The sequence below is a fragment of the Labeo rohita genome, chromosome 17, assembly GCF_022985175.1.
Source record: "Labeo rohita strain BAU-BD-2019 chromosome 17, IGBB_LRoh.1.0, whole genome shotgun sequence".
NCBI lineage: Eukaryota > Metazoa > Chordata > Actinopteri > Cypriniformes > Cyprinidae > Labeo > Labeo rohita.
The window spans coordinates 7388211-7403210 of NC_066885.1; the positions used below are offsets into that span (position 1 = coordinate 7388211).

Below are 15000 nucleotides of genomic sequence, written 5' to 3' on the forward strand. Positions count from 1 at the left end.
CAGCTGTTACTCCAGTCTTAAGTGTCACATGATCCTTCAGAAATCATTCTAATATGCAGATTTATTATTAGAATGATCAATGTTGGATAATATCAACAGTTGTGCTGCCAAATATTTTTTGGAACCTGTGAATTTTTTTTTTTTTCAGGATACTTTCATGAATAACAAGTTTAAAAAGTACAGTGTTTATTCAAAATATAAATATTTTATAACAATGTAAATTATTTATTATTAACTTTTAATAAACTTTTAATTATTAACTTAATACATACAATAAAAGTATTAATTTCTTTAAAAAAAAAAAAAAAAAAAAAAAAAAAGAAACAATAAAAATGTACTGACCCCAAACTTTTGAACGGTAGTGTATATTAACATACTTATTACAATTATATGGATATATTTATTCCAAATTAAGTACATACAGTTTTTTTAAACACCTTTTTTAAACATCCTTTATGCGCAAGTACGTACCAATCAAGTATCCTTGTTCTTGACATTTTACTGGCACTTTAGTGTTACAGGATGGGGTTGCAGTTATGGGAGATACAAAATATATAAATACATCATTTAATGTTTTGGACATTTTATATTAATATTTTGACTATTGTATATTTTTTAAACAAATATATAGAAATAACAATATATGAATATGTTTATTATAATTTATATTAATATAGATAGACAGACAGACAGACAGAGAGATGATAGATCGATAGATCAATAGATAGATAGATATTCAATATTATTTCTTTTTATAAATAAAAAAATAATAATTTATTTTACATAACATTATTCTGAATACTGCATTCTAAAAAAACGTCAAAAATGGTTAACCATGTTAGTAATTTAAGTTTATGGTATATTTTTGAATACCGTAGCATTACCATGTGCTACCATCATCTATAAGGAGTTAAAGTGTTGTAAAGAGAGTTCTTTGAGCTGTGTGACAGCACAAGCATCTTTGGGTTTATTCAGAGCAGCAGTCAGGGACCATTACAATACAGAGCTCTTCTGAGCGGATTATTAACGTTCTGTTTCCATGGCGTTTCTTTTCATCCACACTGTTCTCCTGGGTGAGTCCGTGCAGACGGCTCTCTATAGATGAGCCAGGTTATCAGCAGGACTGAAGCACTAATCCCCGGCCAGAAATGACTGTCTTCCGAGCCTGTTTGTCTGCTTTTTTCCCCTCCCTCTCAAGTGGAAAGATCCACTCCACAAGGTCACGCTCAGAAAAGCATTGAGCGGGACTCAGGAAAATGACATACCTGAAATATGATGAACGGCCGCCCCGACCAGCCAAACGGCAAAAAGCAGATGGCAATTAATACCTCGACAGGGAAAAGATGAATAAAAGAGAGCAGGAGGAGGGAGAGAAGAAGAAAAAAGGGTGTGTGTTTACTCAACTCCAGAACACGACACTAAAAACAAGTACACGGGAGGATTCTCATGACCTTGTTTAAAAATAGTTTAAGAAATAAAGTAGGCCTACTTAAATTACCTGTGAGAAATATTTGATGTTCTGTGACAGACACTTTGGAGTCGAACCGCACGGTCTGAAACAAAGATCTCAGATAATCTCAGACGCCTCTAACTACCACAGACAGGGTGGTACGTTAAGTTAAATTAACGAGGGCTTGTGGCACCCACAAATTCTAGACAAAGGAGCAAAAAATGCCCATACACAGTTAAACAATGTTTTACGGCCGTCACAATTACAACACCTGGCATCAGATTGCTTTTACGTGTTGATGTGTGCAGCGTTGAGCCTTATAACCAATCAAACGCGTTTCTGTTGAACTTCGGAACGCACTGGCCAATCAGAGGCGCTTAGATTAGTCAGCGCTGAAAACGCGCCAATCAGATTAGTCAGCGCTCAGAGAATTCGCTTATCATAAACAACAGTGCAGATGCAAATAATAAAATAAAAGATTAATTTCGTAGCTTCAGCAATTATAAAGGGAGTTTTTGCATAACTTGTGCTAAACTTGGCTAACGTCATTGACCAACATGTCTATTAAGCCAGAATGTGACGTGCCCAAAACGAAACAAAAACGTTTTATATTGCTTTCAGTATCGATATTAACAATCATTATTACAATATAAAAAGCAATAATGTACAATAATATATAATATTGCAGCCCTATGAGCTCCTGTTTCTTACATGTGTACTTTAGATACAAATTTAAACAGTCCGTCATTGACAACATTTTAAAATATTGATTGAAGTAATTCGGTTGGCTTGTGAAAGTAACATGCTAGTAACTGGCTAATCATGCTAATAACATGCTAACAAACAACAGGCTAATCATGTTAGAAACAGACTAGCAACATGGTAGTAACTTGCTAATCATGCTAGAAACATGCTAGCTACTTGGTAATCATGCTAGAAATATGTTAGCAACATGCTAACAACTTGCTAATCATGCTAGAAATATGCTAGCAACTTGCTAATCATGCTAGAAACATACTAGCAACATGCTAGTCATGCTAGAAACATGCTAACAACTTGCTAATCATTCTAAAAACATGCTAGCAACTTGCTAATCATGCTAGAAACATGCTAACAACATGCTAGTAAAATGGTAATCATGTTAAAAACATGCTAGTAACATGCTAATCATGCTAGTAACATGCTAACAACTTGCTAATCATGTTAGAAACATGTTAGCAACTTGTTAATCATGTTAGAAACATGCTAGCAACATCTTAGTAACATGCTAATCATGCTAGAAATATGCTAGTCACTTGCTAATCATGCTAGAAATATGCTAACAACTTGCTAATCATTCTAAAAACATTCTAGCAACTTGCTAATCATGCTAGAAACATGCTAGCAACTTGCTAATCATGTTGGAAACATGCTAGCAACATGCTAGTAACATGCTAATCATGCTAGTAACTTGCTAACAACTTGCTAATCATGTTAAAAACATGCAAACAACTTGTTAATCATGTTAGAAACATGCTAGCAACATCTTAGTAACATGGTAATCATGCTAGAAATATGCTAGTCACTTGCTAATTATGCTAAAAACATGCTAACAACTTGCTAATCATTCTAAAAACATTCTAGCAACTTGCTAATCATGCTAGAAACATGCTAGCAACTTGCTAATCATGTTAGAAACATGCTAGCAACATGCTAGTATCATGCTAATCATGCTAGTAACATGCTAACAACTTGCTAATCATGTTAAAAACATGCTAACAACTTGTTAATCATGTTAGAAACATGCTAGCAACATCCTAGTAACATGCTAATCATGCTAGAAATATGCTAGTCACTTGCTAATCATGCTAGAAATATGCTAACAACTTGCTAATCATGCTAGAAACATACTAGCAACATGTTAGTCATGCTAGAAACATGCTAACAACATGCTAACAACTTGTTAATCATGTTAGAAACATGCTAGCAACATCCTAGTAACATGCTAATCATGCTAGAAACATACTAACAACATGCTAGTCATGTTAGAAACATGCTAACAACTTGCTAATCATTCTAAAAACATGCTAACAACATGCTAATCATGCTAGAAACTTGCTAGCTACTTGGTAATCATGTTAGAAACATGTTAGCAACATGCTAACAACTTGTTAATCATGCTAGAAATATGCTAGCAACTTGCTAATCATGCTAGAAACATACTAGCAACATGCTAGTCATGCTAGAAACATGCTAACAACTTGCTAATCATGGTAGAAACATGCTAGCAACATGCTATTAACATGCTAATCATGTTAGAAACATGCTAGTAACATGCTAACAACTTGCTAATCATGTTAGAAACATGTTAACAACTTGTTAATCATGTTAGAAACATGTTAACAACTTGTTAATCATGTTAGAAACATGCTAGCAACATGCTAATCATGCTAAAAACATGCTAACAACTTGCTAATCATTCTAAAAACATTTTAGCAACTTGCTAATCATGCTAGAAACATACTAGCAACTTGCTAATCATGTTAGAAACATGCTAGCAACATACTAGTATAATGCTAATAATGCTAGTAACATGCTAACAACTTGCTAATCATGTTAAAAACATGCTAGCAACTTGTTAATTATGTTAGAAACATGCTAGCAACATCCTTGTAACATGCTAATCATGCTAGAAGTATGCTAGCCACTTGCTAATCATGCTAGAATTATGCAAACAACTTGCTAATCATGCTAGAAACATACTAGCAACATGCTAGTCATGCTAGAAACATGTTAACAACTTGCTAATCATTCTAAAAACATGCTAACAACTTGCTAATCATGCTAGAAACATGTTAGCAACTTGCTAATCATGTTAGAAACATGCTAGCAACATGGTAGTAACATGCTAATCATGCTAGTAACATGCTAACAACTTGCTAATCATGTTAGAAACATGCTAGCAACATGCTAATCATGCTAGAAATATGCTAGCAACTTGCTAATCATGCTAGAAACATACTAGCAACATGCTAGCAACCTGCTAATCATGTTAAAAACATGGTAGCAACTTGGTAATCATGTTAGAAACATGCTAGCAACATCCTAGTAACATGGTAATCATGCTAGAAACATACTAGCAACATGTCAGTCATGCTATAAACATGCTAGCAACCTGCTAATCATGTTAGAAACATGCTAGCAACATGCTAGTAACCTGCTAATCATGCTAGAAACATGCTAGCAACATGTTAACAACTTGCTAATCATGCTAGAAACATGCTAATCATGCTAGAAACATGCTAACTTTTAAAACTTTTTCAAACTTTCTGGTCTGGCTTTCTCAAGCCAACCTAAAGTTTGTCTTGACGAACTTTACTATCTAGTTTGGTAAATACAAGTATTTGGCATTAAAGACAACATAGTATGGTGAAATAATGAGGTGATTATAAAAACTGCCATCATGAATGTAAAAACAGTCCCAGGAAATAAGTTCCAGGGGGCAAATATTGTCTCTTAATGGAAAAGTTTATTTTCTGACCCTGGTGATTTGTATATCTGACACACATCTGTGAACTTGAAATATCTATAATGTTCTTATATATGCGTGCAACAAAGAAAAACCTACATCAGTTCCAAAAAACTAATAATAATGTGGAAAACAGTTATGAAAAGATCTTTTGTTCTTAGTGCAGAGAACATTTTAATACTCTAAAGAACTTTTTTACTCTATAAAGAACCTTTTGTGCAATGGAAAGGTTCATCATTGAACCACAGATGCCAATTTTCTCTCATTTCACTGGAATACAGAAACAATCTCAACATTTCTGCACTGTCTGCTGAGGTCTGCTGTGAGATTCTCTCAACACACATCACGCACGAGCATTTGTGGGCACTGAGAGTTTTGTAGACTGTAATCAAGTGTCAGAAATGATCAGGCTACAGAGAGGGCATGAAAAGCTGGTGTGAATTAAATCACAGCACATCTGCTAGAAACGTCAATCACATTATAGCATCATCCTACACACGCTTTCCGCTCGGCGAGAGGAACAAATACACCTCTGAAAATGAAAATACAGTACGTGTCTGAAATGAATAGCAATGAAGACAACAATCAAGCCAGACCGCTGGATCACGAGAAGAAACCTTTTACAAAATTACTTATGACAGTGATATTTCGGAAGCTGATGAAAACTCTCTTAACAGATGCTCTCAATGACAAACTTTGCTTTTCTGATGTCCAACATAGGAAAGTGAGGCTTATGTAAAAATTTGGCCTGTATTTGGAGCAGAATAATGCTTAATTGTTCTGTCAGTGTTGGTGCAACTTGAGTGAACTGGTAAATTAGTTCTGACTCTGATGTAATTGGTTTCAGTGAACGTCACTGAACGTATATCCGTTCTCTAGTCTAGGCCATGTCACACGATACAGATGCTGTGCACTTATATATGCCCTCTTTAAAAAAAAAAAAAAAAAAAAAGAAAAAGAAAAAAAGTCACAATCTGCATTACAAAATAGCAAAAAAATCCAAACAGCAATATTCTTTAAATTTAGACTACCATGAGTTAAGACTATGATTAAAAAATTAAAAATGTATTTATTTTATTTTTTTTTATTATTTTTAATATATATATATATATATATATATATATATATATATATACACACTACCGTTCAAAAGTTTGGGGTCAGTAAGACTTGTAATAGTCTTTAAAGTAGTCTCTTATGCTCATCAAGGCTGCATTTATTTGATTAAAAATAAAAAAATAAAAAAAGTAATATTGCAAAATGTTTTTACAATATAATGTTTTTTATTTTAACATATTTTAAAATAGAATTTATTCCTGTGATGAAAAGCTGAATTTTTATCAGCTGTTACTCCAGTCTTAAGTGTCACATGATCCTTCAGAAACCATTCTAATATGCGGATTTATTATTAGAATGATCAATGTTGGATAATATCAACAGTTGTGCTGCCAAATATTTTTTGGAACCTGTAATTTTTTTTTAAAAAAGTACAGTATTTATTCAAAATATAAATATTTTATAACAATGTAAATTATTTATTATTAACTTTTAATAAACTTTTAATTATTAACTTAATACATCCTTGGTGAATAAAAGTATTAATTTCTAAAAAAAAAAAAAAAAAAAAAAAAAAAAACTGACCCCAAACTTTTGAACGGTAGTGTGTATATATATATATATATATATATATGTGTATATACATATACATATATATATATATATATATATACACATACACACATATATATATATATATATATATATATATATATATATATATATATATATATATATATATATATATATATATATATATATTCACTGCCGTTCAAAGGTTTGGGATTATTACGATTTTTAACGTTTTAAAGATATCTCTTATGCTCAAAGTTCCAACTGATTTAAAAATACAGGGAAAAAAAGGAAATATTATGAAATATTATTGCAATTTAAAATAACAGTATTCTGTTTTAATATACTTTAAAATATAATTTATTTCTGTGATGCAAAGCTGAATTTTCAGTATCATTACTCCAGTCTTCAGTGTCACATGATCCTTCAGAAATCATTCTAATATGTTAATTTATTACCACTGTTGGAAACTTTTTTTTTTTTTTTTTTTTGAAGCCTGTGATTCTTTTTTCAGGATTCTTTGAGGAATAAAAAGGTAAAAAGAACAGCATTTATTCAAAATATAAGTCCTTCCTAACAATAAAAGTCTTTACTATCACTTTTTATCAATTTAACACATCCTTGCTGAATTAAAATATTAATTATTTATTTCAAGCAAAGTACAAAAGATCTTTTTAACTTTTTATTTATTAAACAATCCTGAAAAAAGTATTGAAAGTATCCAAAAAAAAAGTTTCCAAACAAAAAAATAAATAAATAATAAGCAGCACTGTTTTCAACATTGAAAATAAAGTAGCATATTAGAATGATTTCTGAAGGATCATGTGTTGCTGAAGACTGGAGTAATGATGCCGAAAAATGCAGATTTACAAAGGAATAAATTATATTTTAAAGTATATTAAAATAGAAAAATCACCATTTTAAATTGCAGCCCTGATGAGCAGAAAAGGCTTCTTTAAAAAAATAAATAAATTAATTAATTAAACCAAACTTTTAAATTGCAGTGTATATTTATACTACCATGAGTTAAGAATATATACAGTATATGCATGTGTACATACATCATGTGTGTAGATTTTTTTTAATCTTATGTATAGTCATCCTTACTAAAATTTATTCTAGTCTATAAAAAAAAGTAAAAAACTGAAAAATATAATATTTTTATTGTTACAACATAATATAAAAAATATATTATTAATAAATAAAAAGCATTTTGCATTTTCAAAATGAAATTGAAGGTCAAATCAAGCAAATCATCTACTGTATGTTTTCTGTATACAAAATATATATAAAAACTTTTCAACCAAAACTACAAATTGTGCAGTTATTATATATTACAAAAAAAAAGTGCACATATAGTGCTACTTAACTGACTAGAAATGCACTACTAAAATAGATTCATCCACTAAATGCGTTGTGAAAATCAATTAATCTTGCCAATTAGCATGGAGGGACGAAAAAAACAGCCTCGCCATAAGTAACATTCAATGTGAAGTGAAAATAAAGGGTATTTTTCTTATCGTGTAAAGCGTAAAGTCTAAATTACTCTATTTTAGGTATGTAAACGGCACTCAGACACACCTCATTAGTTAACCAAAAAAAACCATCTTGTGTCAAATAATTTAAGGTGCAGCAACATCTGAGAAAGAGCAACAGCTCCCCCTAAAGAACACATTCAGAAGTGTCAGCACTGCTTATAAGCATTATGTCCTGCACCAGTTTTTTTACTTTGCATCCACTGTGTCATCACACAAATGCATTTCATATCACAAAAACATTATCATAAGGAAAACGGCGGAAGAGAAGCATGCAGACAGACTGATTGCTAAAAGATGTTTACCCTTACAAAGCAGTACCGCTTCAAATACCATGGTATTTTGAAAAATACTATGATACTGCAATGCATGTACTCTGTCATGCACATACATAGTAACATGTCACTACCTTCCTAAAGCACCATAGCACATGTTTAAAAACATGTATTAGCAACTATAATCAATATTTTGCATTATAACGTAGACGCATCAACAACATTTTAACATTCACTAACCTGAGCGTAAACATGCAGCTGGATATAACCCTCCGAACAAGTTGTGTTCTAATAAACTTCTCTAATAAAATAATTTCGGGAATGAAATATGGTTTCTTACCTCTTTAGACAACTTTGACAGGCAGTCTTCAAGAAATCCTTAGCTATGCAGAATGCATACGGCTCGCATGAATGAATCACCTCACCGGCTTTGATTTCGCTTAGAGCACGCAAACCATTTCCTTTACCCTCACTGACAAACCTCTCCATATTCCCTGCCATCATATCACAATAATATCAATCACTCGAACTGAGCGTCCATGTGCAGACATACACACTGTGAATGCACTGTTTGTATTCATGGCTGTCAACTTGACACGCAACTGCGCAGGTTATTAAAAACCCGACGCTCACAACAATACATTTCACCACAAAACATATCTTTTTATATGTGTATAAACAGATTACATTGCGATGAATGCTTACTGCACACATTAATAATAGAATAATAGAATAACACATAAAAGAATAATATTAATACATACCGAAATGCGCAAAACTAGCGCACTCTTGATCAGCATAGTATGGTGGCACGTCGCGGCAACATGACGTACGTTGTGCGCCTCGCCAATCGGATTGCGAAACAGTCGGGTCAACAACATGCGGGGTTCAATGTCACAGACGCGTGTGCTGCGCAGCTTTCGTTAATGTAGATCCTGTGGATAAGAACCGCATCATTTGAGGTGAATCTGGGTTAAAAGTGTCTATATATTTGTAACCGACAATCTGCATGCGTTTATTTTATCAGGAGAGACTGATAGATAACGAGTACGTTTGCTGCGTGGGTAATGGTGTATCAGCTGAAGGATTATAGGATGTAATAGTTAAAGTATTAAAGCCACGGTCCAAATGTGTATTTACAGAGTTACTTACAATGAAAGATATAGGAACTGGGCGAAGAAAAATGTCTGAACGGAATGTACTTATATAACCACGTGAAATAGCTGTTTTGATGCTTATCTGTGTTCTAGTCGTTTAAATATATATTTTTAACACGGTTTTTCTAATTAATTCGTCATATTTTATCTGTTACAAATTGCTCATTGTGATTACAATGTACAATTATTGTAATTTTGAATGGACATTCGTGGTTCAAAAGATTTGGAAAGACTATAATATAGCCTGTACAAATGTTTTATAAATGCATAGTGTATTTCTTTTTTAACACACCTTTTGTATGTTTTTTATGTTTATGCAATAAGAAAATATATACACTACCAGTCAAAAGGTTTTGAACAGTAAGATTTTTAATTATTTTTAAAGAAGTCTCTTCTGCTCACCAAGCCGGCATTTATTTGATCCAAAGTACAGCAAAAACAGCAAAAAATGTGAAATATTTGTACTATTTAAAATAACTGTTTTCTATCTGAATATATTTTAACATGTAATTTATTCATGTGATTTCAAAGCTGAATTATTGGCATCATTACTCCAGTCACATGATCTTTCGGAAATCGTTCTAATATTCTGTTTTGTTGCTCAATTTATTATTTATTATTATTATTATATAATAAACAGCTGTGTAGAATTTTTTTCAGGTTTCTTTGAAGAATAGAAAGTTCAGAGGAACAGCATTTATCTGAAACAGAAATCTTTTGTAACATTATAAATAATAAACTTGATAATAATTAATATTTCATCATATTAGAATGAGTTCTGAAGGATCATGTTACACTGAAGACTGAAGTTATGATGCTGAAATTTTAGCTTTGATCACAGGAATAAATTACATCTTAAAATATATTTTAAATAGCAAACATATTTCAAAATTTTTGAAAGTTTTTGCTGTATATTGGATCAAATAAATGCAGGCTTGGTGAGCAATAGAGAACACTAAAAATCTTACTGTTCAAAAACTTTTGACTGGTAGTATGTGTGTATATATAACTAGGTTTGGATTTCCTATTTTAATTGCTGCTTATATGATTTCAGGCTTCAAGCTTGTTGGTCATCATGGCAGCGTGTGGAGGCTGTAGGTTCTTTGTCCTGACTTTAAGAACTCTATGTGGATCTTCAAGCTCTGCATCACCCAGCACACTACCTTTAACTAAACACAGGACTTTGTTCACATCTGCGAGAACTTACTCTCTAGACCCATTCCCCTCCAGTTCAAGAAAGACCCCGTCTCAGGCAGGCAAACCAGAGCGAATTTCTCCATCCTCAGGAGGCGTTCAGAGAAACCTATCTGCTGTCGCCGTGCCCCTACAGGGTCAGTTTCGCCCCCTCTGCCGGTACGACCCTTTAGATCTGGGCGATGTGGATGAGAACACGCAGAAAGCGTTGGCCTGTAAACACCTGCGGCGGTTCATCGTAGACCCTTCCCTTGCAAGAATCGTGACCGACCATCTCGCCGGAGATATTGATGATGGGAAAGCTGTTATATTTGAGTGTAACCCAGGTGTGTGTTCCTCAACTAATAATTGAATTCCATCAGCATTTGTAGAGATATTAATGTAGGTTTTACCTCTGTTTGTAGGTCCTGGGGTGTTGACACGTGCTCTGCTGAACCGTGGGGCTCAAAGAGTAGTTGCCCTGGAAGGGGACACAAACTTCCTTCCTGAGCTGAAGGTAGACGTCCGAAATGAACTCCTCATTCTGCTCATTCAGTCAGCTATTATTTCCCTATTAAATAACCTAGGGGTGGGCAATATGACAAAAAATATCAAAGCACAGTATTTTTCAGACAGGATAACAATCCACAGTTTTTTTTAAGACTATAAGTTTATGAACTTATTTCCCTATTATATTCTCTATTCCCCCTACTGAATAAAGTAAGTAAATAGATTTTTTTAAAGCTACAACAGTTATTCAGTACTTACCCTCAGGTCGTTCAAGATGTAGATGAGTTTGTTCTTTACTGGAACAGATTTGGAGAAATATAGCATTACATCACTCTCTCACCAGCGGATCCTCTGCAGTGAATGGATGCCGTCAAAATGAGAGTCCAAACAGCTGATAAAAACATCACAATAATTCACAAGTAATCTACATGACTCCAGTCCATCAATTAACATCTTATAAAGGAAAAAGCTGCATGTTTGTAAGAAACAAATGAATAATTAAGAGGTTTTTGTTTTAACTTCAAATTGTTGCTCCTGTTTAAAATACAAATCCTCTATCTATAATATTGCTTTCTCCAGTGAAAAGTCATCTCATCTGAATCAGGAGAGAAATATGCACAGATTAAGCACCTTTTACAAACCCAAATATGTTTTGAAGTGAATTTTGATGTGAGAGGACAACAGGAGATGGACTACAGGAAGTGTTATTATAGATTATGAACTTGTATTTTGGCCAGAAACTGGACTGGAGATTACTTGTGGGTTACTTTGATGTTTTTATCAGGTGTTTGGACTCTCATTCTGACACATTCTGGCACCCATTCACTGCGGAGGATCCACTGGTGAACAAGTTATGTAATGCAAAATGTATCCAAATGTGTTCTGATGAATAAAGAACCTCATCTACATCTTGGATGGCCTGAAAGTGAGTACGTTTTCAGCAAACTTCCACTTCTGTGAACACAGATCCATTATACTATTACACACATCCAATCCAATGGTTACTTGTACTTTATTAGATTAGATATTAATAAAAAAACAGAACACCCCTATAACAACCTTTGATCTCAAAGGAGCTGGAGCACAAACTGGATGGGCAGCTGGATGTGGTTCATTGTGACTTCTTCAAGCTGGATCCCATCGGACACGGCAGCATGAAACCACCCGCCATGTACTCGGAGAAGCTCTTCTCTGACCTTGCCATATCTGAGGTTCCTTGGTCAGCAGGTTAGTGCCCTAAACATTCAGATTCTTGTGAAAGGGAACAAAGAAGGACAATAACATGAGGATGAGTTAACTATCCCTTTATGCAAGAAATACACTGCTAGTTAAAAGTTTGTGATCAGTAAGATTTTGAATGTTTTTAAATAAGTTTCATATGCTCAAGGCTGTATTTATTTGATCAAAATTATTGGTTTTTATTTTAACTTTAAAATAGAATTTATTCCTGTGATGCAAAGCTGAATTTTCATCAGCTGTTACTCCAGTCTTACGTGTCACATAATCCTTCAAAAATCATTCTAATTGGCTGATTTATTATCAGTGTTGCTGCTTAATATTTTTTTGTGGAACCCGTGATACCTTTTTTTCAGGATTCTTTGATCAATAAAAGGTTAAAAAGGACAGCATTTATTTAAACTAGAAACATTTTCTAACAATATACACTACTGTTCAAAAGTTTGGGGTCAAACTTTTCTTTTTCTTTTTTCTTTGAAAGAAATTAATAATTTGACTGTTTAAGGATGTGTTAAATTAATAAAAGGTTATAGCATAGATTTACATTGTTAGAAAAGATTTATATTTGAATAAATGCTGTTCTTTTTAACTTGTTATTCATCAAAGAATCCTAAAAAAAGAATCACAGGTTCTAAAAAATATTTGGCAGCACAACTGTTTCCAACATTAATAATTCTAATAAATTAGCATGTTAGAATGATTTCTGAAGGATCATGTAATACTTAAGACTGGACACTTAACAGCTGATGAAAATTCAGCTTTGCATCACAGGAATAAATTATATTTTAAAGTATATTAAAATAAAAACCAATCATTTTGATCAAATAAATGCAGCCTTGATGAGCATAAGAGAATGCTTTAAAAAACATTACAAGTCTTACTGATTCCAAACTTCTGAGCGGTAATGTATGCAAATATAAGGTATATGTAAATGCTTTTTCTTTCTTTCCATTTCTGGAGCAGATGTCCCAGTGAAAATTGTAGGGATCTTCTCACAAAGAAATGAGAAGAACATCCTGTGGAAGCTGATTTACAACCTGTTTGAGCGCCGCTCTATTTTCCACTATGGACGTGTGGAGTTGATCATGTTCATCAGCCAGAAAGAATACACTGTGAGTTTGCATGACTCCATGTACGAGAAGATTTAACTTATATGGGCCATTCTACAGAACTGGTGCGAACTGCTGTCCCACAAGCCAAAAACACATTTAAAAAGGATTTTAATTATTCAAATCTTAGATGTTTACTAAGATCCTTCTATTATCTGTAGAAACCCACTACAATATTTTAAATATCAGTAAGTTTGATATATGTAAAGTCATCATTTGTTGGGTACTTTCAGTTGGGAGGTGGCTGTCCCGAACCATAACCCCTAAATTTCAACTTATGAAAATGATATTGAAATAATTTTGCATTTCATTACATTGTTTTAAAAACTATGTAATGAAATGCAAAATTATTTATTTCATGAATTACACTTGAAATATTGTTAAAATTGCTATTGATTTACCTTTGAAAACTTTATTAAAATAGAAAAAAAAATCTATATTTACAAGGAAGATGTAAGCAAAATCTTAAAGGAGAACTCCACTTCCAGAACAACAGTTTACCAATAATTTACTCACCCCTTTGTCATCCAAGATGTTCATGTCTTTCTTTTTTCAGTCGTAAAGAAAATGTGTTTGAGGAAAACATTTAAGCATTTTTCCCCATATAATGGACTGATATGGTGCCCCGAGTTTGAACGTTCAAAATGCAGTTTAAATGCAGCTTCAAACGATCCCAAATGTGGTTGTAAACGATTCCAGCCGAGGAAGAAGGATCTTATCTAGCGTAACGTTTTAATAAAAATAATACAGTTTATATACTTTTTAATGTCAAACGCTCGTCTCGTCTTACTCCGCCTGGACTGTTTTTGTTCCGGTTCATGACAGTTAGGGTATTTCGAAAAACTTGAATATTTGAAATGTCAAGAAACTCATGTTCTCCCTCAACTTTAAAATCGTCCTATATCGTTGTTTTACCTTTTTTGTTAAGGGTGTTTGATCTTCTTTGCATGTTCACTTTCGGGGCACCATATCAGTCCATTATATGGGGAAAAATGTTTTCCTCAAAAAACATAATTTCTTTACGACTGAAGAAAGAAAGACATGAACATTGTGGATGACAAGACGGTAAGTAAATTATTCGTATATCGTTGTTCTGGAAGTGGCCTTCTCCTTTAATAGGTCAATATAACCCTCCTTATTAAATTATATATTACTTTGTTTCGGTAGTGACAAATATTCCAGAACTTTCTGAAAATACAATACGAGTATTAACTGCACAATTACTAGAAATGTGTACCTTGGTTATTATACAATTTGCATACATACAAAATTTGTGGAAAAAGACATTTCCAACTGACTTTGAACCAGTTCTGTAGAACGGCCCTTGTAAGTACCAGGAGTTGGAGCTTTCAAGCTGGATCCAAGTATGAATTATGATTCTTTTTTCTTTCAGAAACTAGTGACCCCTCCGAGAGATT

General features: G+C 33.1%; 2 protein-coding genes across 2 annotated transcripts in view; one reads left to right on the forward strand and one right to left on the reverse strand.

The window, feature by feature from the left end:
- Positions 1 to 8953, reverse strand: part of smyd3 (SET and MYND domain containing 3) — a 205825-nt gene extending 196872 nt beyond the window's left edge. Inside the window, exon 1 of the mRNA XM_051133022.1 lies at positions 8738 to 8953. Within this exon, the coding sequence (XP_050988979.1) occupies positions 8738 to 8901 (164 nt within the window). The 5' untranslated portion in view covers positions 8902 to 8953. The remainder of the gene's footprint in view (positions 1 to 8737) is intronic.
- A 292-nt stretch (positions 8954 to 9245) lies between these two features.
- Positions 9246 to 15000, forward strand: part of tfb2m (transcription factor B2, mitochondrial) — a 7858-nt gene continuing 2103 nt past the window's right edge. Inside the window, exons 1-6 of the mRNA XM_051133021.1 lie at positions 9246 to 9359; positions 10609 to 11074; positions 11153 to 11244; positions 12311 to 12464; positions 13437 to 13585; positions 14976 to 15000. The exon at positions 14976 to 15000 is cut by the window's right edge and continues 65 nt beyond it. Of these exons, the coding sequence (XP_050988978.1) occupies positions 10630 to 11074; positions 11153 to 11244; positions 12311 to 12464; positions 13437 to 13585; positions 14976 to 15000 (865 nt within the window). The 5' untranslated portion in view covers positions 9246 to 9359; positions 10609 to 10629. The remainder of the gene's footprint in view (positions 9360 to 10608; positions 11075 to 11152; positions 11245 to 12310; positions 12465 to 13436; positions 13586 to 14975) is intronic.